We start from the raw sequence: 27,255 nt of genomic DNA on the forward strand, positions 1-27,255 counted from the left end.
TGATTTCTGTTGGTGACAGCGTGTGCTGGCCGGGCATTTGAGGAGACGTTACAGAATTCCAACCCAACCCAACCCAACCGGAAGACATAAACCATAAGCATTTAGAATTTCAGTCTTCATGGTGGCTCCGGGCAAAATTTTTCTTCTGATTTCTAATGGACCTTCATTCACAAATGTGCATTTTCCATTCTCTCCCCCACAACTGTCCAGCTCCAGCTTCAAGACACGAACAGCAAGCAAAGGACAAGGGAAATGTAAATGCCTAAACTTGACTCTGGTTCCCATCCCAGGGAAGGAGGCCCCAGAATGACAGAATAAGCTGAGTTGTTTTTTCTTTTCCTTCTGAGTTTTTAATATTTACTGTACCACCAAGAGTCCTGTGGCCATTCTACGATTATTAATTACATGGTGGCTACTATAACCGATTTGTGATATTTAATCTTTATGTTGCCACATCAAAATCTGATGTCCCAACTAGGAAGTTTAAAAAGAATAAATTAACACATTTCACGATACATAATTTTATTTACATAACTCAAATTGTTTTCTTAGTCACCTTGATTACAAAAACAAATCGGCATGGTATAGTTTAATAACCTTCCATAAATATGTTTTACAAATTTCAATAACTAACATTGCTATGTAATACTCTGTAATACTTAATAACATATATGCAAAGGAAAATTCTGTCTGAGAGGACTGATAAATGTGGATGTTTTTATAACTCAGGAATAGACAACGAGATAATTAGTCATGGGCTAAGTCCCCATCCCTGGGTCAGCCTTTTAGATGCTGGGTTTCTCATCCCTACCGAGAACAAAAAAGCTACATTCATTCACACTTACTGAATAGGCATTTTTAGTAATTTGACAGAGCTTATCCTTATTTCTGTATTTAATAAGACTATCATTGAGTACATCTAAAAACTGAAAATTTTACCATGACTGCAGACACTTGCAAAAGAACTTGTCACAGTGTACCTGGAAAAATGACCGAACCTAAGCCACGCCGTAGCTCCAGTGAGTGCGTCCCACCTCTTTCTCTGGATGGGTGTACACACACACACACACACACACACACACACACACACACACACACTCAATGAGGCGCCATCACATAGTCATCCAAGCCTTCTTGGCCAGCTGGAATACCACCATTTTACTGTTTTGTGCAATATCTGTAAAATACAGTGTTCTCACAAAATGAGTTTAAGTCCTATCACAGTGTTTTAAATCTGAAGACCAGGCAGTGTTTGGGTAACCCTTTCCCGTGAAGGCAGAGAAGAGGGCGCTGTGTGGAGACGGACAGCCAGGGGATGCCCCGAGAGCCAACCCAAGACTGGAGGAGCGTGTTGAATGCATGTGACAACTAACAAGCCCTGAAGCACAGCAAGAAGCTATGAGTCACGGTCAGAATCTAAGAAACAAAAAATAAAAATCTCTTGCTACAGCAGCATCAAATTTCAAACATGAGAAGGGCTGATCTGCAGGCCTTTTCACACAGCTCTATGAGAGCCAACATTGTCTTTTCCACACCCAAAGTATAACCCGGGGGGTAGCAGTCCTTGGTCAAACCTCCGCTACTTCTCAGATACCTAGCTAAACTGTCCTTTGGATAACTAAGCAGATAAGGTACAAATTAAACTGAGCACAAGCCCCGCCTGCTTCTAACGTGTGAGAGGGACTATTTGGGGGGCATATATTGGGGGACTACTTTGGATGAACAAGGAACGCTGACTGATGGGGGATGGATTTACAACAGCTGAGTCCCTGCCCTCTGCAATGCTCAGGCTGGTGTCCACGCCAGTCTAACGCCCTCTTTCTTCCATCTCGTTCTCTTCAAGAGAGGAAGGGACTACTCGACAGAACCCACGAGATGCTGCCATGGATGTGATGCGGACAAGCATGTCTTGGGAGCCGCCCTCCCTCACATCCGCATGTCCACACAGCAAAGACACTATCGCACCTCTCCATTGTGCTGAATCTAAGAATCATTTTAAACATGATAAATATCAAATGTCTTCCTAAGAAAAGGAGATGGGGTTTTAAAAATACATTTTCACGATCTCACGTGTTGAGACGAGGCCTGCCTTGAGGTCCCCGTCTTCCTCTCCAGCCCTCAGCCAGGCTTTTTAGAACATTATCAAGATCTTGCTGGGTCTGATTCTGAAACGAGTCCAGGTACTTTGGGCCAGTGTTTTCCTGCTGCTTTTGCGTGTGTGTGCTTCAGGTGTAAATCTTGTTGCCGTGTTTGGTGACAACCAGAAAAGTCAAATAGTTCAGGTACAATTTCTTATACAAAGGGTAGTCACAAGGGGCAGACCCAACACTTGTGAGAGCCAAGTGTGCGGTGGCTAGTGATAAACACATACCAACACTGGATTCTGGAGGGTACTGGATAAAAACAAATAAACACTAGACTTAGAACTCTGATCCAGTTTGATATGTTTTCAAATAGGGAAAGTCACCAGCTACCGTGAGGAGAGCCACTTTGGAAAGCAGTTGGAACAAACTACTGAAAATGAGTTAGCCACCTTGGTGCTTAATGGTGGCTTAGCCGGTTTTGAAACTGCACAGAGGAGGAGGCAGTGGATCCCCGTCTTGGCATGTTTCTTCCCCTCGTGAGTCCATTACCTTTCACAAAGAAATGTTAACTATCAAACTTGTCCAGTAATTTTGCCGCTGAGGGTGAAACCATCCAGTTAGCATATACACTATCATTGGTATATCTCGGACACCCCGTGTTAGTGCCATCGAATCTCGTGAGTGGTACAGGACTCTCTTCAGGCCAGTTCGGGGCTGACATGCCTAAAAATGAAAACAGATCATTCGTTCTGCACTCAAGAACCAAAACTGCATGTGCAGACAGTAAGGCCTTGGCAAAACTCCCTTTGACATTGGAACCAAACTTCTGGTTTCTGTGCCAATTACATTTAATGATTTTGTGCTCCTGGTCTCCAAAACACTGTTCTATTTAGGGGAAGTGTCACATGCTCTCTTGAGTCAATGTAACCAAACAGAAACTACCCATTTTGACTGAGCGAGTTTCAAACTCTCAGATTGGTTCTATGTTTGCTGAATTGTTTAACTCCGTTTCTAAGGCAGTGTCAAGTAGCAGCACACTGCTGTACTACGCCACTCACTGCAACAGGAATCTTCGGCTCTGTAAAGTCCCCTAATTTAAGAAGCCTTCTCATCCGTCATCAGACACTGCCATGGTGGAAAGAACCTTCTGGGTGGAGGGTGCATGCAGGCGAGCCCACAGCATTGCAAATACAAAAGGGACGTAGTGCTAGACCCCAAGCCAGCAAGAAAACTTTGATTCAGGATGCATGCAAAAAAAGGGGAACAATCTCCGCTGAAAAATACTTTATAAACTCCGAGATTTTGAAACGATCGGCAATGAAGTTAGGAAACAGAAAAAAAAAAAAAAATCTCAAATGTGTCACTGAAGACAAAAAGAGGAGTTTTGGCAAGAACCGTATTTACTGTCCATCTCATGACTTCACCAGCACAGACTACATTCTTTTAAATTAAAGCATTTGCTCCAGCTTTTAGCACTGATGTCACAGACGGCAGTCGTCATCATGGTAGGTAATGCAAAGGATGTGAAAACAGCAGTCCGCGGGCGTTCTCCCAAGAGGATCCTCTGCCCCTGCCCCGCACACCCTCCTGCCCCCGGACACGGGCCTGCAGGTGCCTTCTGGGGGTCCCCTGCCCAGGAGGCTGGGCCAGGCGGTGGCTGCTTCCTTTCTAAACCAAATGCCTCCCCAAATCTGGGAAATTTCCCCGAGTATTAACTTATAAGTACAGTTACTTGAGAACCCCACCACCTCCCCCCCAATGACTTAGTAATCCTTTTTTTTCAATATCCCCTGAGATATACTGCCCTGACTTTTTCTCCTTTGTGGCCTGGAGTTTCTGGATGGATTGAGAATTCCACTTATTTTCACATCCTTTTAAAAAAAAACACATAGTTGCCAAACGCCTAAATAGAAACCCGATGCACAGTCAGACACGTACAAATAAAAAGGCTTCGGAGCAGACTTTGGTTTCTCACTCAGGCCAGAAACGCTCTTGGAAAAAAAGCATTACAGAGTGGGAGGACAGGTCAGGCTGTGTGGCGCTAGAACCGAGTAAAGGCATGTGAAATTCTACCATAGAGTTTGTTTTCAATCCATGTGGAAGGGAGGGTGCGAGGGAGGGGAGCGCTGTCGCAGTCCACCAGGGGCGTCTCCTCTTCGGAGAGAGCGTCATCGTACAGCAGGGAGTCCGATGGGGTAGACGCCGCCAGGTCCAGGTAGTCCTGGGGGCGAGAGGTGGCCTGGTCACTGGAGCCAGGTCCCCAGCTGCGGAGGCCTGTGGCCCGCGCACCCACCCGGTGCGTCTCTGACCAGCCCGTCCAGACCCCGCACGCCCCCAGCCTCCTGTCCTTGCTCCCGGCCGCCCCCTCCACCTCTCCCTGAGCCTGCAGAGCTCCCTCCTGCGAATGCCCTATTCTGACCCTTCCCCAAGGATCAGCTCCTCCAGGGCTGGAAACGCAGCCACCATCAGCCCCTGCTCGGCCGCCTCCACACCTCCTCCAGGACGGACACCAGGCAACCCTCTCGGGTTCAGAAACTCAGGTCCTGGATGAGCGGGTGGCATCTCTGCTCCTTGAGATACGAAGCGCTCCGGCCTCCAGGGACCTGCCAGGCAGCGGCCCCTCTCCCCCAGAACCCCACACCATCTACAACACTGCGGCATCCTCAGGGCTCTTGGTGCCGGGGGACCGTTTTACAGACGCCGCCGCCCTGGGCTTCGGTGCCCAAGCCCAGCAAGCCACGCATGCCTACCGCTTCTTTGGCCCTGGTTAAGCGTGTAAAGAGCAGTTTGTGCTTCTTTCTGGCTGCTGCTCTGCAATGTTCTAGCAAGGCCGGGTCTCTCAGCATCGGTTTTTATTTTTCTTTAGATAGTCCTGCAATCACAGGCCTCAGAGATTTGGCCCAAGCAACGCGCTGATGTTAAACTGTACTGCAAGGGGCCTAATCAGGCATCCTGCTTTCAGGGTCTGACGCCATCGTGACGCTGAGTAAACGTTTCACGTCAGGATGAAACTGCCATGTGAGCACTGTGAGGGCGGGCCCCATACCCGTCGTCTTTACTTGAAACCCGCAGCATCTAAGCCAGGATGTGGCATGCACTGAAAATGTGCTGACTTTCTCACCGACTGACTGAATTACAGACTGCAGGCCCCTGGGCTGAACCTGGCCCCTCTGACATGTTTGGTTTGGCCCACATGGGGTTTTAAATTTTAAATGAGCTGCTAACGTTAAAAACCAGGGGACTGAGCACTCCGTCTTTCAGAATTCAGACGGTCTGGCGGGCCTCGTGTGGCTAGCACAAGGGGCCCTTGAGAAGGGGCTGGTGCCTTTGCCAGACCCCACCACCCCCAGCCAGGCCCCTCAGAGCATCTGAGTTTAGGACACCCATGGCGGCTCTACTTTCTCATGTTCCGTGGTTGAAGATGATTTCACTTGGCTTTGGAACACCTTCCTCCCCCACTGTTTGGGGGGAGCTCTTCTTAAAAGTCACTGTTTGAAAGGAAGCCTGATGGCCCAGCTCCCAAAGAAGGGTTTGGGGGGCTGCCTGCCCCCAGGGGACAGAGTGAAGTCTTCCCTCCGAAGGGGGCAAGGACGCCCTGGCACAGCCCAGCTCTGCCCCAGCACTGGGCACCCCACGTGCCTAGACCCAGTGTCTACGCCCACTCCGAGGGGATGCCAAAATCCCCGAACTGTCACACTCAGCCCATGGGAGGCTGGCTCCCGGGAAGTCAGCCCCAGGCACTCACTCTGCTCTTCACCATCATCTTCTCCAGGTCTTTGCTGATGTCGGCAAACACGGGCCTCTTGTCTGGCTCCTGCTTCCAGCACTGCAGCATCAGGCCATACCTGGGGAGGCGGGGTGGGGTGGGACAGAGAGCAGATGCAGAGGTGACCATCCAGCAAGGCCAGGGCTCCAGAGGTACCCCCCACCACAGCCTCTGCACCCAGCCCCAAGCCCTGAGTTCGCAGCTCCAAAGCTGTTTCTGCATTGCTGGCACCTCCTTTAGCCCCACTGGGTTCCGGGCCTGTGAGCTCACCGGGGCTGTGGAGCGCCAGCATCTGCTTAACATCCCACCCCGAAGAAGGGTTCATTTTCATCTCCCTTTCAAAGAGCCTGGGAAACAGCTGACTGGGAGCTGTACCCACTGTGGTGGCCACGGCGGGAATGCCAGTCCCCAAGTCTCTTATGAAAGACAGAGGGTACCAAGCCAAAAGGAGCAGGTGCATCATCTTTCTGGCTGCTTCTCCGCAATGTTCTACCAAGGCCGAGTCTCTTGGCATCGGTTTTATTTTTCTTTAGAAAGCGCCACAATCACAGACCTCAGAGGTTTTGCCCAAGCAATACACTGATGTTAAATTGTATTACTGCAAGTGGCCTGATCAGGCATCCTGCTTTTGGGGTCTAAAGCCATCACAACGCGGAGTAAATGTGTTCACAAATGTGTTCACGTCAGGATGAAACCACCACGTGAACACCCTGAGGGCGGGAGATGTGCCTATCTTGTTTACTTGGACCCCCAGCATCTAAGCCAGGATGCAGAAAACAAAACAGAAAACTTTTGCAAAAGACACCTGCTGTACACGTCTGCACCTTCCCCAGATGGCCAGGTCTGCCCAACCTCATGTTCCCCTATGTGGCCCGAGCCCGGCAGGGAGGGCTCAAGAGACGCTGCAGAGTGAACCAACGGGGCATCTGTGCCTCCAAGGAGACACAGCATGAAGGCTCTTGGGTGCCCCTCGGAGACAAGGGGCGGTGGCAGCGAGGGACATTCATTGGCTGATGCTCCACCTGCCTCCTGGCCCCTGCCACTGCCAGAGCTTGGCCAGGGGCGTGTGGGGCTACGGGGGAGTCCCTGCACCTTTCCGGAAGGATTAGTGAGGCAGGTCTCTGTGTACTGCCGTCTTCCTAGAGACGGTGATGGCAGGGAGATACTGTCACTGCACCCTCCATCTGCCCTGGGAGGCCCCTGTCTGCCTCTGAGCCTTGTCACAGGCACGGCCGAGTGGGCCCACTGGGCCCTTCTGAGTTGTCTGCTCTTCCCCGGAGCGTGCTATGGGCTTTAGGTGCCCTTGGCTCTCCCACTGCAAGCCCACTGACCCGGATCCCCTTCATTCTTTATGCTCCGCCCCCAGGGAGCCCACCTTGCCCCCATCCACTGTCACGAGCAATGGTGGTTTGCTGAGTCTTCCCCATCAGACTCTGACCTGGGACTCCCCAGGGCCTGGCTCACCCGGGCCAACACCCCAGGGCTGCTTAGGAATGTGGGGTGGGGTGGGGACTGAGTGCAGGAGCCCCTCCTCTCCCAACCCAGCCGCGGGGCACAGGGCAACTTGCTCACATCTCCTCGCTGCAGTTGTCGGGGCGCTCCATTCGGTAGCCGGTCTTCAGGAGGTTGAAGAGTCGCTCGGGTGGGATCCCAGGGTAGGGGTTGCCCCCCAGGGTCACAATCTCCCACAGCAGGACACCGAAGGACCACCTGCGAGGCAAGTGGATGGGGAGTGGCTCCGTGGGGCTGTGGCCGCGGCCTGCCCAGAGTGTCTACCCACTGCAAACCCAGTGGCCTCCAGCCCGCGCAGGGCCTGGAGAAGGGGCAGTGGGGCCAGTGTCTGCCGCGAGGCAGCCGTGCTCGGGGGCTGCAGCCTGGGCCGGGTGATGCACAGACAAGGCCTCCTGATGTCCAGCCTGGGGCCCGGGTGATGTGCCCTGCTGACCCCCAGTGTGACCATGTTGTAATGTCACCACGGGCTGGGGGTGGAGAGGTGGGGAAAAGGTAAGCCCAAGGCTTGAGGGTTCCCTAAACAATCCTTTATATGTCTTTTCTATTTGTTTCAAAATCTTCATAAAATCTTAATAAAAGAATTGCCAAAGAAAAATATTGAACTCTGGGAACAAATTTACTGTTAAGTGAGAACAAAATCATGCCCCACAACAGTACGTATTATACGAGCCCACTTAGCTAATAAAGAGTATACATATGCACCACAGAAAATGCTAGAAGGCCGTGCCTTTGTGTACCAGCAGTCATCACTTATGGGTGGTACAATTTAAGCAACGTCTAGTCTCTATTATATTTTCTATGCATTTTCCAATTCTCCCATAGCCAGTACATACGTTACTTCCAAATTGTTTGAAGACTGCTTTTCCACAGCCCACACCATTAAAGATATGCGGGTCTGTTGCTTACAGAACACCTGAGAAACCAGTGTGTTGCATTTGTGAGAAACATCGGTCTTGTTTGACCTGGAGAACTGAGCCTTGGTTCCCCCCTGGAGGCACCTTGGGGCACACCAGCCTCCAGCCCTGGGGTCCCCACGCCTGGCCCCAGGCTCGGGGCCCACAGGGAGGGGACTGTCGGGTAAGACGCCGGGAAGGGAGGGGAGTGGGGAGGAGATGGGTCAGAAGCCACTGGCCCCACCCACCATTTGTGCACTCCACCCAACCACCGGCTGAATGAATGCTCGATGCCCCTCGGCTTGGGGGTCACTGATGGCTGACCGGGGGCTGAGAACCCCTGGGGCCAGCACTGTCCCCACGGCCCACCATGCACACGCAGCCACCACCCGTCACCCATGTCGGGGGACTGGGCCCACACTTACACGTCACTCTGGGTGGTGTAGATGTGATCAAAGAGGGACTCGATCGCCATCCATTTGACCGGGATCCGACCCTACAGAGGGAGTAGGAGGAAAACGGTGACTGTCATTCTGACCAGGGAAGGGAGTCCTGGGGCACCGGGAGGGGAGGGGGTTGGCAGCCATGCCTTGGCACTTCTGCTCCGGGTGAGAGCCGAGTCACGGCACCCAGAATCCACGTAGTGGCAGCAGGCCCCGGATCACTGTACGAGTGAGCCTGCCGACACGTCGGGTAAGAAGAGGTGGCTGGCTGGCCCGTTCCCCCACAGCCACATAGCACCACATCGCCATTAGATCCACAGGAAACAAGCCCAGGCCCCTTCACGCCAGAGACCGGAAGGTTCCAGAACCCTCTGAGCGGTGCAGAGCAGGCCTTCCTCACCCTAGGTGGGCCTGACACCCCCGTCTACTCCTGACGCTCCCACGGAGGGGCTAGAAAGTGGCCGCGAGGAACTCAGAGGCAACAACGTCCTCCTCATCCACTGCTAGGGAAGACGCTGGGGCTACCGCCTCTCCCACACTGTGCCCGCACCAAACCAAACCAGTAAAAAACATCCAAATTTCAAGAATTCGACGGGAAAAAAAAAAAATTCTGTCCAGTGCAGTCTCCCCCAGCAGTTCCGAGGCCCACTGTGTTTGGGAAACCAACATCCTCCATCTCCCCAAGGAGCTTCCAACGCGAAGGACACTGAGAGGCTCTTCTGAGGGCACACACTGGCTTTCCACACCCTTCCCCGAGCCCTCCAGCATCCTGCCAAAGGGGTGCCGGGCAGGGGGCGGACCTGACTCCAATGCAGCAGGAGAAATCGCTTCTCGAGTGGTAAGTCTTAAGACAATAATCAATAAAAAACTGCGCATGTATTGGGTTTAGAGCAACATTTACTGTAACTTCTTTCACTTAGAAACATTCTCTAGAGACTAAAGAGACAATGGCAATTAACTAAATGTCATGCCTGAGCCTGGACTGGATCTAATGAGGGAGAAAATGCCCCAAAGGACGTTATTGGGACAATCAGAGACTGGAACACAGACTGCAAGCTTTATCTCAATCTCAAACTCCTTGAACTTGATAAATGTGCTTAAGGTGGTGACATAAGTAAATATCCTCGTTCTTCTGGAACATTAGTGGAAGTATTAATGGTTCAAGGAGCATGATGTATACAACATACTCTCTGATGTTTAGAAAATAAACAAATGAGATTATTAGATTGAAGAAGTAAAGAAATAAAAAAACAGAAAAAGAAAAAAAAAACCTAAACGCGGTAAGATGTTAAAAGTTGTTGGAGCAGGGTGTCTGGAGGGTGTGTAAGTTGCAGTTCTCTCTACTGGTTTTGTGTTATTTTTGAAACTCTCCTGCAAGTCTGAAATCATCTAAAAATCAGAAGTTTCAAATGAACATTCTTTAGGATTCGTGTCCTTAAGATGGGTGCTTGTTTCTCCAGGCTCTGTTGCTAACGAGGCTGCCTGTGGAGCCACGGGCCCTGGGCCCTGGTGGAGGACACGCCGCACGTCTCCAGTCCCTGACGCAGGGGACCACCCCGGTGCTGGCAGCAGCAGAGCGGCCACAGGACTTTTCCACACCCTCAGGGGTGTGGGGAGCGGCCATCCCCACTTCCCCTTCTGCAGCTCTGACACAAGCAGCCACAACGGAAACCCCAGAAGAAGTGAAACATCATCCTCCCAACCTCTGGCAACAAAAACTGTTTGTCCCTACCCCTACAGCAAAGCTGGGCTGTACGAGGCTGAATTCTTTTTTTTAAAGTTCAAGCAACCACCTCTGGGTACAGCACCGTGGGATGTGGACACCTGGCTAGGAGGGACCCTTGGATGGTGCTGTGAATCTGCCCACCTGGCTGAGGCCACAGCTGTCACCGGGAGACTGCAGGAGGGGGCCGAAGAGGGCCAGGGAGAAATGCCAGGGAAAATGCCACCAGCAATGGGAACACGGCAAGGAGCCATGGTTTCCCCAGATGACTAACCGCGGTTTCACAGACTTGGACAATGCTCCTGAGAACCCTAACCGGTGTTTCTGGGCTCTTGTCTCCTGGGTTGCCCAGGCATTTCCCAAACTCAGCAGCCAGGGGAACCCACCCCCTGCAGAGCCTTCTTCCTTTCTGCAGCGAATGCTGCCCTCCTCCCTCTGGGCCCTTTTCTCTGCAAGAGGGAGATGGCAGCTGGGGGTGGGGGTGGGTGGAGCAGGGGTAGGCGAGGCTATTTTGGCAGCATTCAGTGACCTTCAGAGCCGACAGTGGTTTAAAACAAGAAATCTGCGAACCTCAGGCCTGCAGGTGCACTGGGGAGAATTACACTGGGAGCGTCGTGGACGGACTTGGGGACAGGCTGGGTTTCATATTTTAAAAACCTGCCTTATCTTTTCCCGAGGTTCCCAAGGCACTGGTCCACGGGTGCCCCGTGACCACTGTCAGGCCAGCGCCCCCGCCATGGGGTACCTTGCTTCTCTTAACGTAGGAATCCTCCTCGTAGACGTCTCGGGACAGGCCGAAGTCCGAGATCTTCATCTTCCGGCCCTCGGCTACCAGGACGTTCCTGGCGGCCAGGTCTCGGTGCACGAGCTAGGAGGAGGCAGAGCCCAAGGGCATCCTCAGCGCAGGCTGCCTGGGGCGCGGGGTGGGGGTGGGGCTGGGAGGTGAGGATGGGTAGGGGGATGGGAGGAGAAGGTGGGGGGTGGGAGGTGAGGATGGGTGGGGGATGGGAGATGGGTGTGGGGGGGATGGAAGGAGGGGATGGGAGGGATGGGAGGTGAGGATGTGTGGGGGAATGGGAGGAGGGGGTGGGGGATGGGAGGTGACGATGGGTGGGTGGATGGGAGGAAGGGGTGGGTGGATGGGAAGAGGGGGTAGGGGGATGGGAGGAGGGGGTGGGGGTGGGAGGTGAGGATGGGTGGGGGATGGGAGATGGGTATGCGGGGATGGGAGGAGGTGGTGGGAGGAATGGGAGGTGAGGATGGGTGGGGATGGAGGGGGCGTGGGGGGTGTGAGGAGGGGGTGGGGATGGGAGGTGACGATGGGTGGGTGGATGGGAGGAGGGGGTGGGGGGATGGGAGGTGAGGATGGGTGGGGGATGGGAGATGGGTGTGGGGGGATGGGAGGAGGAGGTGGGAGGGATGGGAGGTGAGGATGGGTGGGGGGATGGGAGGAGGGGCGTGGGGGGTGTGAGGAGGGGGTGGGGGATGGGAGGTGACGATGGGTGGGTGGATGGGAGGAGGGGGTGGGGGGTGGGAGGTGAGGATGGGTGGGGGATGGGAGATGGGTGTGGGGGGATGGGAGATGGGGGTGGGAGGGATGGGAGGTGAGGATGGGTGGGGGGATGGGAGGAGGGGGGTGAGGGGTGTGAGGAGGGGGTGGGGGATGGGAGGTGACGATGGGTGGGATGAGGGGGTGGGGGGTGGGAGGTGAGGATGGGTGGGGGATGGGAGATGGGTGTGGGGGGATGGGAGGAGGGGGTGGGATAGGAGGTGAGGATGGGTGGGTGGATGGGAGGAGGGGGTGGGTGGATGGGAGGTGAGGATGGGTGGGTGGATGGGAGGAGGGGGTGGGTGGATGGGAGGTGAAGATGGGTGGGGGGATGGGAGGAGGGGGTGGGGGGTGGCCTGGGCCGGGGGTGGCGCCCGCGAGCGCACCTTCATCTCGGCCAGGTACTGCATGCCGCGGGAGATCTGCCAGGCGAAGGAGATGAGGTCGCCCATGGTCAGCGCGCGCTCGTCAGGGTTGTCCAGGTAGCTGGAGTTGCGGCCGCCCCCGCCGCCCACGTAGCCCGGCCCCACCTTGCGGCTCTCGCGCAGGAAGCCCCGCAGGGAGCCGTACTTGGCGTACTCCACGATGAGCAGGAGCGGCCCTGCGGGGAGGGGGTGGTGAGGCGGGGTGGGGCCTGGGAGGGGCGGGGCTGCGGCCAGGGCAGGGGGCGGGGCTCTGGGCCAGAGGGGCGGGGATGCGGGCCAGAGAGGCAGGGCTGTGGGCGGGGCCTGAGGCAGTGGTGGGGCTGTGGGTGGGGGCACAGACTAGAGCAGGGGGCGTGGCCTGGGGAGGGACGGGGCCCTGGGCAGGAAAGGAGGGGCCGTAGGCAAGGCCACCATGCCCACGCCAGGGTATGCGCTGCAGCCCCCTGACCGTGACAGACGAGGCCCGCGAGGGCTCTGGGTGCATGGAAGTCAGGCCAGCTCTGGGGAAAGGGCGGCCAGGAGACAGTGTGGCCCTGCCTCCCGCTACAACCAGTACATGGCCAGAAGCGCTGAGGGAGCGTGAGGACAGCCACTGTTCGCTCTTACATTGCTGGCACTCCGCAGGGTCCCCTCCTGGGACTGACCAAGGGAGGTGACCCCCTTGAGATCAGTGCTGCCCAAGCCACCGAGATACCACAGCTTGGCCCAGTGGCTCCCTGACCCCACACAATGCTCTCTGCTTGGGCCCCACCCTGCTGGTGGCTGACCAGTGGCCCTGGGCCCTCTGCATCACCAGGAGGTCAGTTTGTGAGGCCCATGGACGTCACGCCAGTTCTGGGGAGATGGGTGTCACAGCTCAGGGAGGGGCCCCAGGGCGGCAGAGCAGGTTTGGAAAGCCAAGGGAGCAAGTGGTCACTGTCGCCTCTCTGACCTGTGTCCTGATCTGAGAAACGGAGCCAATCCCCTCCACACGGGGCAGGCAGTGGGGGCCCTGGGAGTCCCAGTGTGCCCAGGACACAGTGGGAGCCGAGGGAGCATCGCTGCTCCCCGGAGCTCCCCGGATCTGGATGCTGGGCCTGGAGTGGTGGTGCCAGCTGCTGTGAGCACCCAGGAACACCCGGGAGCCACGGAGCAGCTGCTCCAAGCAGAGGTGCCGACTGGCTGCCTGTCTTCCCATGGCAGGCCCTGGCAGTGCCCTCTCTTTGGTACATGCCACCTAAACCCAGAAGTCGGAAAGGAGAGCAGGCCCCCCTGGCCGGCCAACACGGCAGGCAGCAGGCTGGAGGCCAGGAGTCATCTCGGGGAAGGAGGGTGAGAGGAGGACAGGGAGGTACACCAAGGCCCACGGGCCTTACCATCCTGGCTGCAGGCGCCGTACAGCTTGATGACGTGGGGGTGGTTGACCTGCTTCAGGAGGTTGAATTCGGACAGCAGGTCCCGCAGCTCGCTGGGGGAGGCATTCTCTGAAATGCAGGGCAAATAGAGCAGGTGGCCCACGGATCCCTGCTGGCAGCCCCGTTCACTACCACTACAGGTGGGGGATAGACTCGGGTTCCGTGCTATTTCTGGGTTCAGACCAACGCCCTCCAAGCAGAAGCTGCTGGGGCTTCTCTGAGCCCAGAGGACAGTCGACAGGGCCTCATCTGTCCCTGGGGAGTAGGAACCCCGAGGAGCAGACCATCCCGCAGACAGCTGTCTAGGGCTGGAACGGGGGCACAGTTCAGACACCTCCTCTGCCCTGGCAACTAATCCTTCTGGCAAGGTGAGGGGACTCCCCAATGTCCCCAAACACTCCTGACCCAGCCTTCAGCAGTGAGAGCGGTCAGGAGGGTGGGGAGTCTGCCAAGGAGAACCCCACACAGCCCTCTGGAGGTTTCTCGTTCCCATGCTCCTTGTCTGAGACGGGCCACCCAGAGCCTTTGTGGGGCACCTCCTTGGAGGCAGGGACGTTGTCAAGCTGGGCCTTCAGTGGATGTGCCACTCACGGGGTGGCACTCACGCTCAGAGCCAAGCTCTAACTGGTGCTTTCCATTAATTGCCACTGGAAGCCAAACAGGAAAGCACCTAAAATAAAGTGGCCTTGCCTGCTAGGTGCAGATGTGGACATCTGATGTGGGACTTTTCAGTAACTCGCACAGTTGCTTACAAAAGTCTCACTGCAAGCGGTGCGTGCCCCCCCATGCGGGCATCTCATGCGGACTTCTCGGAATGCCCCTGTGCCATGCTGGGCACACGCCTCCAGGGGGCAGAGCTGAGCTCCAGCTGCCCCAGGCACTTGAGAGTCAGAAGCTGATGGTTAAAGGGTCTCCTTGGTCCATGGACCCCCCATCCCCACCTGGCAGCTGCGTGCTACCTGTGTCCTCCAAACTTGTTAGTGTTGGGCCCTTTTTGGGCCACAACTGGTGGGCGGAGCTAGTGCTCGGGTGCACCTGGAACCCGGGGGGGGGGGGTGTCTCACTGTGCACCCCACCCCCACTGCCTGCCTCAGGGTATAGGGCCTCTGGATGTGGGGCCCATCCCAGTCTGAGGGGCCTGGTGGGTACACGCCTAGAGGTGCCTGCAGCTGTTGCAGCAACCCGACTGGCTGTACCAAGCCCCTCTGCCCTGAACCCCTGCTGGGGCTGCACCCCAAATTCTCAGAAGCATGGTGCATGTGCTCGGGAGGCCGGAGGACAAGGCGAGGGGAGTGAGACGTCAGGGTAACCGGGGAGGTGTGCCCCCACCCAGGAGGCCTCCCAGATGCTGACCCTTACAGGCGGCTCTTTGCCCAGACCCCGGCAGAGGCTTGGCTTGGAGTAAGGGAAGAGAGCAGCATGGGCTGGGGGAACTGTAGTTAAAAACCCAAAGAGTTTTTTAATTTTTTAAAAACTTGAATCTGCCTCTGACATTGGTGCAGAAGCAGCACCATTCTAGAGCCTTCCATGGAGAGGAAAGTCCCTGCCCTGCTTCTCCAGGGACCACCCAGGCCACTACATGTGCAATGGGGGCAGCCTGGCCGGGGAGGGGCTCCTGTGGCATGTGTGTGTGGGGGGGGCCCTGGGCCAGCCATTGGCCCTGGGACTGTCGGGGTGGACTCCGCTACAGCCGGTGGCCGAGGTGGCAGGAAGCAGGGTCCTCACTGGTGTGCGTGACAAACACCTGGTGGGCTGGGGCCCAGTACCTTTCAGCATCTTCACGGCCACCGTGGTGTAGCCCGCTTTGCCTTTGAGGCGGAAGGCGGTCGCCTTGACCACTTTTCCAAATTCACCTTCTCCCAGAGTCTTCCCAAGCACCAAGTTCTTCCGCGGAAATTCCCACTTTGGATCCTCCTGCATCGGAGTTGAAGGAGGGGTGAGGACAGGGAGAGATGGCAAGAGTGACAGGAAAGGAAGAAGCGGAGTGCACACACAAGCGCTCCACTTCTGCAGAAGGCGGGACCCCACAGCGTGAGGGGTGCCCCTGACCCCAGAGCCGCTGGGCCGCTGGGCGCCCAGCATGGGGTTGCCAGCCCTGCCCTTGCATCCGGGAGGCCGAAGAACCCGCCTCAGGCTGCCCTGTGTCAGCTTGCTCATCTCTAAAATGTCAATACAGCTGGGCTTCTACAGGCTGTTCTGGGGCGCTCCCTATGGTGTTTCCAACTCAACCAGGGCTACCTCACTTTGGACCCCCCAATCTCAGGCCCCTTGGAGGCTGGGGGTGGCCTGTAGAGACCCCACAGGACCCCCTGGAGGAGCCAACCTGCTCCAAGGGCTCTGGCAGCCACCTGGCCAGGACGAGCCCACAGATGTGATGCCCTGGGCACCTGCTTGGCGGGCCCCAGAAACCTCCCCCTCCTCCTCAAAGCCTGGAGGGGGAGCTCTTCCCCGAGGCCAACAGGCTCCCCCAGCAGCTGCTGCCCACCCCTGGCACTCACTGGCCCACGGGTTCTGGCCAGCCACGCTCCTGTCCCTGCTCCCTTGGAAACCCTCCAGCACCAGGCCCACCTGGACACGCCAGACGCCTGCCCCAGCTCCCCTCCCCAGCCCTGTCCACTTTGAGCTCCAATATGGGGGTGCCCAAGACAGTCAGATCGAGCCACCTCCTGAGCCTGCACCAGGGGTCCATTGCCCCATCCCTACAGGGGGTACCAGGCACCCTTCACCTTGTGCCCCCGTCCCACTGTAAGGCCGAGAACGGATGTCCTCGAGCAAGCCCCTTGGCTGCCCGCTTTTGCCTCGTTTTCCCCCAGAACCCACAGTCAGCACTGACGACACCAATCAAAGGTCAGTGTGATGCCACCGTGGTCCCTACTGTGGCACCTGTCGACCGGCATTTAACCACCACCTGCTGTATACAGAGCAGAGGCTGCACCGAGCATGGGCAGACAGTGGCTATCTAACCTTTTAAAAATTATCCTAAAACCTCTTCTTCCAACTTTCTATGGAATAAAGGCCGAGAGGTGAAGCAGCACTGCAAGACCTCAGAGCTGGCCGGTGGCTCCTCGGTGTCCGGGTGGGACCCTTGCGGGGTGCATCCCCGCCTACCCCCGCCCTGCGAGCATAGCCCTTCCGGGGCGGCCCCAGGAGAGTGCAGGGTTTACGAGAGTGGGAGGGCAGGCAGCCCCGGGAGGCCACCGCACCTGAGCCCTCTCTCTGCATCCAGACCCCCAAGGTGGCCTAAAAAAGTCCGGGCTGCATGGAGTGGCCAGGCGTGGCAGGCAGCTCCTCCGGGGAAGCCCCAGGTCACCACCCAGCTCCTGTCGGCCCCTCGCGGTGGGGACTGCCAGGCCACCGGCGTGTGGGTGCTCAGTGTCCAGCCTGGGAGACCCGTCTCCCGTTGCGGTGCCCCCTGCCCAGGGCCTGGTGGGGTGAGGCACGTAAGCTCACACCACACACACTCATCACAGACCCTCGTGAATATGAGTATACACACAGATGTACAGACATGCATCTACACACACCCGGACACAGGCACAGTCACACACACAAACACACCTCTACACCAGACTCACACATACTCTCACACTACACATGCACACATAGTCAGAGACACACAGACACACAGCACTTTCCTTGGTGCCTCCATAACCCAAGGTCCAGCTGCTTGGACAAGCACCCACAGGGACGCTGAGAGGGGTGCCCCTGGGCAGGAGGGGGCAGGACGCAGCTGCTGCAGGTCACAGCAGGCTGCAGGGGAGGATGGGAGGTCCCCGGTGGCTTCCCTGCCACAGCCCAGCTCTAAGAGGCACATGGCGACCCCAGGCCAGGCCCTCTGGATCTGACCCCAGAATCCCCACGGGGAAAAGGGGCACTGGGAAAGCCACCTAGCTCTGGCTGCTGCTCTCTGTTTGACAGTCACAGAGTCCCTCAGTGTCCCCTCCATGCTGTGGGGCCTGCACCTGCCGCCTCTCTGCTGAGCCCCTGCCACCCTCTCTCCCCACAGGCTCCTCGACGGGGCGGCCTGCAGAACAGAAGGCAGAACACGCTCTCCTCTGCCTTTTCAGAATAAAATCCAAAGTCCCCCTGGAGCCTTGGGGGGGTCCTTGTGACCTGGCCCCTACCCCCACCTGCTCTGTTTCCATCCCTGGGGCCTAGGCCTCCCCAGCATGCTCATGATCCTTTTTCTTGCTTCCTTCAGGCCTGGGCTCACATTTCAGTCTATCTAAATCAGCACCCCCAAAAGCCCCCCTGCTCCCTGCAGCCCTCCTCCCTACCCGGCCTTCTCCCTGCACCGGGGTGGGCTCCGTGTAGGTGGGGGTGCTGTCAGCATACCCACGGTGGCTCCCCAGTACTGGGCTCACAGGGGGTTCAGCAGTGCTGGCTGCCTGGGGCTGCAGGTGAGGAGCCCCGGGCCTGCACCTGGAGGTCCCAGATACAGGGCCCAGTGTGCTCCCCGCACCTCTCCGTGCCCCCAGTACCAGCAGACCAGGGCCAAAGCTGGCCCAGGGAGGGGCTGCCTCCCCGCCTTGGTGGCCTCCTCCCAAGTGGAGCTCACCGGGATCTTGAAGGCGTCCACGGAGACCTGGTTCTCCATGGAGTCGAGAGAGGGCTGGCGGGCGCTGGCCGAGGAGTAGCTGACGGGGAAGGCCTGGGCAGGCCGGCGGAAGGTCATCTCGGCCGAGGCGATGGGAGGCTTGTGGGCGTTCTTGTGGTAGCGGTGGATGCAGAAGGTGGAGAGGAGCACGGAGACGATGAAGGAGAAGAGCACAGCCGTGGCGATCACCGTGCGGCAGAGCTCATCGCACAGGGCCTCTGTGGGTGAGGGTGGCAGTGAGTGCTGCCAAGAGGGCACCCTGGGGAGCCTCCAAACGAGCCGGCCAAGCACTTGAGGAGGGCTGTGTGGCACTGCCCATGGCCCACCCGTGTCCACGGCAGCCAGGAAGTGGCCTGGCCCAGGCTACTCAGTTAAAGATCGTGAGAATGATTGCAAACACGTAAACGGCAATAATCGGACAGCGGGCCTGTTCCTGGCAGACTGTGTACGTTATCTCCCTCGCTGCTACGCCGGGCTGTGACCGCCCTGCCTTATCTATGGAGAAAGGCCTGAGGGTGAGCATAATGCCCATGAAGATTGGGCTCAGAGCCTTAACCTGTGGCACCAGGTCCCACATAAATGGACCACCCTGGGGTTTAGGAGGAGAGACAGTTTTTCCTCCACATCCCAAACGTTTTTGGCATTTTCTTTATAAAAAGGGAAAATGAAAGAGAAGACTAGCTCAGGACAAGGGCCATGGAATAACAAAGCAGATACCTGATGACACTCCTGGGCGTGGGCAGAGAACCCCAGCAGGGTGGTCAGTTAGGCCCTGGGGCAGGGGACAGAGCCCGGGATACCTGCCGGCCACTGACCTGCTGCCACCGAAGTCCCACCTGGGAGGTTTTAAGAGCAGGGACCCAGCTGGACAGTCCCTGGGGCCCAGCCAGGCCCCCGCACAGGGCAGACTCATCAGACGAGTTATTCAGCGGAATAATTAACTTTCCTGGCTTATTTTATCACAGAACTTCGGACTAAGAGGCACCTTACAGAGGCCATCTGTCACCGAGCCCAGAGAGAGAGAGGGTTCTGTGAATTTCATCTTCCTGCACTTTCCTCCCGCCCTGGGGCCTCGGGATCGCTGATTGAAGTCCTCCATGGGGTGCGGGAAGACATGGGGAGCACTGTGTGGCAAATCCCGGCCCCCACCCCCAGCCCCCACTCACCCTGGCTGTCTTCTGGCTCGCAGAAGCATTTCTTCTTCTCGGGGAAGCAGTTGCAGATGCCGAAGCCGGCTTTAATCCCCCGGCGCTCCCCCGGCTCGTGACCCCCAACGATGCTGCCGCCCCCTGGAGACCCCAGACATGTCCACCTCAGCCTCCTGGCCACGAGGGCTCCCCAGAGCCTCCCACACCACGTGTCCACCATGCACCACACTGAGGACAGCGCCCAGGGGAGGCAGCGAGCACGGGGAGGTCCAGGTCCCCGGGGCAGGAGGCCCAGCCACGACCCTCCTGCGCCCACCTCCTGGCCAGACCCCACAGCCTGCAAAGGACACACGGGGCCTTCTGGGGTCCCAGACAATGCTGGGGACAAGTACTTTCCAGAAGCCAAGAAGGGTGGGGGAGCTGCACCCCACACAGTACCAGGACAACGTGGGAGAGTGGGGTCAGGTTGCCGGGCCTGTTATTTCTCAGGGTTGGGGAAGAACTTTTGTTCACACTGGACTCTTAGGAAGAAGTCAACGTAAAAAGCAGATATTGGTGGCCAACGTGGCCGAGGGTGAGGGGCGTGGGGAGCTCCCCACACGTCCCCGCAGCCCCACCTCCAGCCGGATCAGGGCTTACGGAGGCAGTCCTGGGGGCAGATGTGCACGTCCTTGCTCTCCACGGCGTCGCAGTGCCCGTCGGGGCAGGTCTTGGTGCTCGGGGAGCAGGTGGAGAAGTTCCTGGTGATTCCTGTGGCACGTGGCAGGTGGTCACCCCTCCCAGAACATTCCAGGGATTTGGGCCCCTGCCCAGGGGCTCTACCTCCACCGTCCGCCCCACCCTGAGGCACCCCTCTGAGGCCTGGGCAGGGGAAAAATAGGTCTGAAGCTCCACCAGCAGGGGGGTCCCCCAGGAGCAGCAGAGGGCCCCGCAGTCCTGGCCAAGGCCCCGTCTCACTTCAAGGAGATGAGGCATCGAGGCTGGACAGGGCCGGGACCCTCGAGGTGGAAGGTGCTCCGAGCTGGCCTCCTCCTGACTGGGGCCCAGACCTCCCCAAGCCCCAAGTGGTGGCCCAGGGCACCTCTGGTCCCAGGAGGAGGCACCTTCCGGGCAGCTGGCCATCGTCCCAACGAGCTGCCTGCACCCTGCCCACCCTCTCCCAGATGTCATGCCCCCCCCCCCCAAAGAAACAGGTGCTGGGGAGGGGACGCAGAGCAGGGGCGGCTCATGGCAGAGGCCAGCAGAGCCTGCCCAGTACCCGCCTCCCAGGAGCACGGCTCCCCTCCCGGCCACCACCCCAGCCTGCCGCGCAGGCCCTACCTTTGCCGTCGCCCTGTCTCCACTCACACCGGCCGGTCGGAGAGCCCAGGCCACCGCACTCCTCGCACTCGGGCTGCCGCTTGCTGACGGCGCAGGACAGGGGGCAGCCGGCGTCCTCGGGCACGTCTGCGAGTGGTGGACAAGGATGGTCACGGGGCCCGCCTGGGGCCGTTTCCAGCCAGCACCCACAGATGGGGGGGACCCCGGCCGAGCTGCCCCATCGGTCCAGCCCAGGCTGGCCCAGTGGGACAGAGCGCACAGGCCTGGAGGGACCGCGGCCGGGTCGGCCACTGCAGGAGAAAGGGCCTGGAGCCAGGGAGCCAGGGAGCCAGGGAGGGAGGCCAGACTCCGCAAACCAACCTTCAAGACCCAGATTAAATATGCATTTTGGACAAACTGAGACCATTTTCAAGTTATCAGTGTACCCCACACGTGACGTGGGGGCTACTTGGAAGTGTCTTGCAAGAATCTCTGCAAATAGCATGTGGGAAAGGCTCACACAAAAAGGAAAGGCTCAGACCAAAAGCTATTTGTTGTTTATCTGGAATGCAAATGAAACTTGCATCTGTGTTTTCTCTGGCAACTGAAAGCCAGTGCACGCCCAGGATTTATTAAAGGCCTTGCGGGTGGTGGTGCCGAGTGGCATCCAGCTTCTCTGCAGTAACTCTGGGTGAAGATTTTAGGGCACTCTTCTGATTATACAGAGAAGGAGGCTGCGGCTCAGGGATGTTTGGGACACCAGTCCACAGGGGCCAAGCCAGGGACTCCCCCGTGCCCCGGCCTCCCCCACTCCACTGGAGCCTGTCCTGCAGGGGGAGCTGGGGGTGCAGGGCTAGGGTCTGGGCTCTGGGGATCTGCACTGCCCACTAGGGGCCCGTCCCCCACACCCCACGGCAGCGGCGGGAGCAGGGCCGGGCACTCACACGTCCCCTCGGCCGTGACGAGCAGCTGGGCCTGGGCCTGCCTGCGGGTTTGCCGGTCGGTGGCTGTCAGCACGTACTGGAGCTCGGTGCATTCGGGCCGCTGCAGCACCTCCGTGTCATTCACAAACAGGGTCCCCGAGGTGTCCTCGGTGGAGGTGGCCACGGCCAGGGCGCTGCAGTTGGCGCTGGAGGGCTGCAGCCTGTACTGCACGTGTACACCGCTGAGCTCCTGGCAGTTCTCCACGCAGACCCTTCCAATCTAGCGGGCAGGGGGGTGGGCACCGGAGATGCCTGAGCTGGGCAGCGGCAGGGGCTCCTGGGCTGTCCCATGATGGTCCCCGACCCTGCCTGCGGATGGTCCCTGCCCTGGACGCCTGGCTCTCCCGTCCCCCTCTGCACCCGCACACCCAGGCCCCTGCCCGTTTTGCACATGAGCCAACTGTGGCCCGGGGGTCCCTGGGCTGGCCTAGCTCTGCTCAGTCCCCTTCCGTCCTGCTCCTGCAAGCCAGACACTGCCAGCACATGGGGGAGCAGGGTGGGCAGAGAGGAACCGGGCATTGGGATTTGGTGGCAGGAAAAGGGCTGGGCAGGCCCTCCAGTGAGGCACCGGCTCACCCGCCCCCGAAGGTGACGACACACCTCCAAGCCCCAGTCACTGTTTCAGGAACTGGGTGTTTAGCAGCAACAGAGCAGAGCAAGTCCCTGAGCTCCTGGAACTCCCATCTCAGGGGTGATCCAACCTCCCACCCCTGAAAACACACAAATCAGCCATATACAATCCTGTCAGCCAAAGGGGAGAGAGTGATAGGTGGGGAGGATTCAGACAAGGTGGTCAGGGAAGGTTCTCTGTCAAGACCTGAACAAAACTCAGAAACAAGCCAGTTCTGGGGACAGAAGCTCCCCGGAGTGGAGATGACAAGTGCAAAGGGCCTGAGGCAGGACGGCTGGGCGAGTTTCAGGAGCAGCTTGAGGCCTTCAGGGCCTGCCCACCCCACTGCTGCTTCTGGCTTCAGATCTGCCCCCTCACAGGGACTGGAAAGTGGGGAGAGCCTGCGCTTGGGGCCCAGGACTGGGCTATGGAATCTGATGGCCTTGGGATGCCGGGCTCATGCCTCTGTGCCTCTCAGGTTGTGTCCTCGCAGGGAGCACCCCACAGCCCCTCAGGGGTGACCGGGGGGCTCCATCAGAACCAGCTCTTCCCCCACTCCCCCAGCCTCGGCACGGCTGAGGGTCTTGGCCAAGGGGGCCTGCAGCAGCACACCTGGCTGAAAATGCCAGACTCCAGGGAGCTGGCTCTCTGAGGGGCTCTGAGCAAGGACCCCAGGACATGGGTGTCCCAAGGTGACAGCTCTGAGGCCAATAGGACAGGACCCAAAGGCCTGCAAAGGCCCCCACCCCCAGGACTTGGGGTGCTCCAAGGACACCGAGCCTCCTGCCCACCGTCCTTCCTCTCTCTCCCAGCAGCCTCGGTTTACCTCTGTCCCCACGGCTCAGGTGGGTCCCCCCTTCCCCTAGGGTCACCCTGTCTGGGCCTTCTGAGCATCCCGTGGCCACGAGCTGGGCTGCTGGGGCCTCCTGGGGACTGTGGCTGGCACCCCTGGGAAGGATAGGCCTTTTCTCCTGAGGATGCCAAGCCAGGCGGCTCGGTTCACAAGCCCGAGAACTTGCCTGCCTCCTCCGTCACTCTGGGCTAAGGCTGCGGTGGCTTGAAACCAGGAGCTCCGGTGGGTCCAGGCTGGGTGGGGAGGGTCCTGGGCCTGGCTCCCAGGGCCAGCCCCTCCGGATGGGTGCCGAGGTTACACTTTTCCAAGTACAAAACGCTCACCTCCACTTTCCAGTGGAAGCTCCAGAATTGCCCAAGGCCACTGTCTTTAAATTACAATTGAGAAAACTGGGGAGCAGGGTGAGAGACTCAGGCCTTGTCTCCTGATTATTTCCAGTGATACCTCCTGGGAGATGAGACCCCCAGGCCTCCTGTCTTCTCAGCCCCAGGCTTCCCTGGCAGGTATGTGCCACCATCCGTCAGCCCTCTGTTCCAGGGATGCCCAGAACCTCATGGAAGGACAGGGGCTGGGCAGCAGGTAAGGGGGTTTGCATATGTCCAAGGGTGGGGTCCCTCGTGTGCTGGACATGGGTGGCTGCCAAGAGTGGACAGGGGACAATAAGATACAACTATTAAATATGACATTCTCAGGGGACCTCATCCAAGTGCTGTGGGATTGGGAGAGAGCCACGTATTAAATCACAGGCACACTGTGATTGCAACTAAACTTTAAGAAAATGCTTAAAAAATTTCTAGAAGGGAATGCACCAAAGTGCTAAATGCAGACTCAAGTGGGGAGGAGCGGCCACTCCTACTTTTCCTCTTCTAGAAGAAACCCTTGTTACTTTTACTTTTTATACTTCTGATCCCTATTTTTCAATGAAATGCAACATCAACTACAGCAAATATATTTGCAAAAAGTAAAAAATAGAGTCTCTGCCGGTTTGAATGTATTATGTCCCCCAAAACGCCATTATCTTTGATGCAATCTTGTGTGGCCAGACGTATTAGTGTTGATTAGATTGTAATTCTTTGAGTGTTTCCATGGAGATGTGCCCTACCCAACTGCAGGTGTTAACTCTGATTAGATAATTTCCATGGAGGTGTGGCCCTGCCCATTCAGCGTGGGCCTTGATTACTGGAGCACTATATAAGCTCAGACAGAAGGAGCAAGCTTGCTACAGCCAAGAGGGACACTTTGACAAACGCACAGTTGCTGAGAGAGGAGCTGCAGCCTACAGAGACATTTTGGAGATGGCCTTTGAAAGCAGACTTTTGCTCTGGAGAAGCTAAGAGAGGAAAAACACTCCAAGAACAACTAAGAGTGATATTTTTGAGGAACTGCAGCCTAGAGAGGAACGTCTTGGGAGAAAGCCATTTTGAAACCAGAACTTTGGAGCAGATGCCAGCCATGTGCCTTCCCAGCTAACAGAGGTTTTCCGGACACTAATGGCCATCCTCCAGTGAACGTACTAGATTGTTGATGTGTTACCTTGGACACTTTATGGCCTTAAGACTGTAACTGTGTAACCAATTAAAGCCCCTTTTATAAAAGCCGATCCATTTCTGGTGTTTTGCATCCTGGCAGCATTAGCAAACTAGAACAGGATCTTTCCTGCCTTTCTCTCCAGAGTGAGCCACATTTGCTGCTGTCTCTGCTTACACGCTGGCAAATTCCCATCTAGAAGATTTATTTTTGCACAAATGGAGTCACGTGAGATCCAAGCTTCCGCACACACCTTTTTCACTTAATCTTTTTACAGGGCAGGATACATAGGTTCATTAGGCACAGCTTTTACGTCAGTACAAAACAAGTTTATAAAAATACAAAAGTATTCAGAGGGCAAAAGGGGCCTGAAGGGAACACTAGCCCTGACTATTGCTACCGCTTCCTGGCTTCTGGGGCCCCCTTCTCATCCTGCTGCCTCTGTGCCCCTGTCCAGCCAACCCTGTGCCCCAGCCCTGCAGCCTTGAGCCCTGGCCCTGTGCCTTTCTGCTGCCTGCCCTAGCCCAGCCCTGCACCCCTGCCCCAGCAGCCCTGAATCCCAGCTCTGTGGCCCTGTGCCCCACCCGTTCATCCTTGTACCAGGTCTGGGAGCAGCGCCCTGGGGTCCCAGGTGGCCCTGCTCGGTCTTGCCCCAGGCCAGCTCCAAGGCTGGTAGAGGGCATTGTCCACACCAGACCTGCTGACCACCTGCTAAATGGAGGCCACGGAGCACCCAGCCAGGGGCTTACCTGGGCAAAGCGGCGGGCCCTCCTGCTCACGGCAAAGGCATAGGCGCCAGGGAAGTGCAGGCTGACGGGCAGCACGGACACGTTGAAGTGCAGGAGGAGGACACCGTCCCCTGGGCCCTGGAAGTCCGAGTCATTGACCAGCACGGCCAGCTGCAGGATGCGGCTCTCTGAGATGGGCAGGCTCCGGTTGAGGACCAGCCCTTGGGGTGCAGGTGGGGGTGGCGCAGATGGTTACCGAGCGGCCTGGGCCTGCACCCCTCCCCATGCCCCCTGCGTGTCTCCTGGGTACACGCACAGACACGTGCTTCCCCTTGCTGCAGGGTGTGCAGAGAGCAGGCAGGTGGGGGCTGGGGGCTGGGGCTGAGGTCAGAACCACAGACTCAACAGAGAATGACGGACACCCACCCCAGTGCAGCAGCAGCTGGTGTACCCCAGGAACACACATGTTTCTCTAACAGCTGTGTGTCCTGTCTGTGCGCTAGTTTAGCTGAGACTAAGCTGGCAAGTGGTACATGCCGTGTACATAGCACTGGGGCAGGGATGGGGTCCACCCTGGGTGGGGTGTGGGGTGGCTGAGAAACGAACAGGATCAGGCCAGGCAGAGTGGGGCTGAGGCTCCTGCCTGCCTGACAGTCCCCCAGAAGCAACCCCCAGAACAAGGCTCCCGGTGAGAGTTTGGAAGGTGACCCCAGGAAAGCCAGGGGCAAGGAGGGCAGGGGAGCCTTTGGGCGCTAGCTGCTGGTGGGCCCGGGGCTGGACTCTTACTGTAGTCGTGCACTGTGGCCCGCACGAAGCTGCCATTGGCCTGGGCCAGGGTCTCGTTGGGCACGTGCTCCACGCGGAAGGACTGGCGGGCCCAGGGGTCCCCGGACAGCAGCGTGTTGGTGTACCGCCGCGGGAGCTCCCCGGAGGCTGGCACCACATCTGCGTCGAAGACTCGCAGTGTGGCCACCACGGTGCCCTGCAGGGGGTCAGTGCTGGTCACAGGGGTGGGGGCGGGCAGGAGGGACTGCCCCGTAGTGCAAAGCGTTCAATCCCATTTTGCCCAAGAGCTCAGCAAATGGGATCTCAGGGTGGCTGAGGAGTGTGCACAAGTCAGAGTGAGAGATGAGGTCACCAGAATGTCCTCAAAGCATCTTTCTACACCAGGAGGAAGGCTCGGGGAGACAGAGCACCACTGCATGCTCCCACAGCCTTGTCCCATGAGACAGGCTTTCCTCCCACCCTCTGCATCATCCACTAAGCCTGCCCTCGGGGCCCAGAGAGACAGGCAAATGTCACGCAGGAGCCCGAGCTGGCGGGTCTGGCTGCAGGACGGCCCGCGGCCAGCAGGTGGTGGTCAAGCTCCACCCTGCGAGGCCAGAAGGCCCTGGAGGGGCAGACGGAGCGCCCTCAGCCTCTCGGGCCACGACCCAGCCCAGGGGGTGGTGGGGTGTGAGCCCCGCCCGCCTCGCTCCCATCCCTGGGCGACTCTCCGGCAACCTCAGGTCCCGCGGGGCGCCGCGTCAGAACCGCTCCCAGCCCCGGGGCGCACTCCTGCCCCGGGACACCCCTGAGCTCCGAGGACGGCGGCGCGGGGGCCGCGTCCAGGCCGTGGGGCAAAGCCGGCGCACAGGCGCCCACAGCCCCCTGCACCGGTCAGACACCGGGGACGGCTCAGGAACCCCGGGACCCCAGTCTCCTGAGTCAAGGGCCCGCTG

At 58.1% G+C, this 27,255-nt stretch overlaps 1 protein-coding gene across 1 annotated transcript in view; it reads right to left on the bottom strand.

Moving 5' to 3' along the window:
• Positions 1-395: 395 nt before the first annotated feature.
• The window catches only part of RET (ret proto-oncogene), a 69,169-nt gene continuing 42,309 nt past the window's right edge, over positions 396-27,255 (bottom strand). Inside the window, exons 5-20 of the mRNA XM_037804736.1 lie at positions 26,321-26,516; positions 25,556-25,755; positions 21,778-22,036; positions 20,855-20,980; positions 20,174-20,284; positions 19,553-19,675; positions 18,348-18,604; positions 15,556-15,703; positions 13,751-13,858; positions 12,357-12,571; positions 11,167-11,289; positions 8,681-8,751; positions 7,423-7,560; positions 5,830-5,929; positions 4,158-4,305; positions 396-2,807 (exon numbers count right to left, since the gene is read on the bottom strand). Of these exons, the coding sequence (XP_037660664.1) occupies positions 2,650-2,807; positions 4,158-4,305; positions 5,830-5,929; positions 7,423-7,560; positions 8,681-8,751; positions 11,167-11,289; positions 12,357-12,571; positions 13,751-13,858; positions 15,556-15,703; positions 18,348-18,604; positions 19,553-19,675; positions 20,174-20,284; positions 20,855-20,980; positions 21,778-22,036; positions 25,556-25,755; positions 26,321-26,516 (2,481 nt within the window). The 3' untranslated portion in view covers positions 396-2,649. The remainder of the gene's footprint in view (positions 2,808-4,157; positions 4,306-5,829; positions 5,930-7,422; positions 7,561-8,680; positions 8,752-11,166; positions 11,290-12,356; positions 12,572-13,750; positions 13,859-15,555; positions 15,704-18,347; positions 18,605-19,552; positions 19,676-20,173; positions 20,285-20,854; positions 20,981-21,777; positions 22,037-25,555; positions 25,756-26,320; positions 26,517-27,255) is intronic.

The sequence above is a fragment of the Choloepus didactylus genome, chromosome 15 (assembly GCF_015220235.1).
Source record: "Choloepus didactylus isolate mChoDid1 chromosome 15, mChoDid1.pri, whole genome shotgun sequence".
NCBI classification, from domain to species: Eukaryota; Metazoa; Chordata; class Mammalia; order Pilosa; family Megalonychidae; genus Choloepus; species Choloepus didactylus.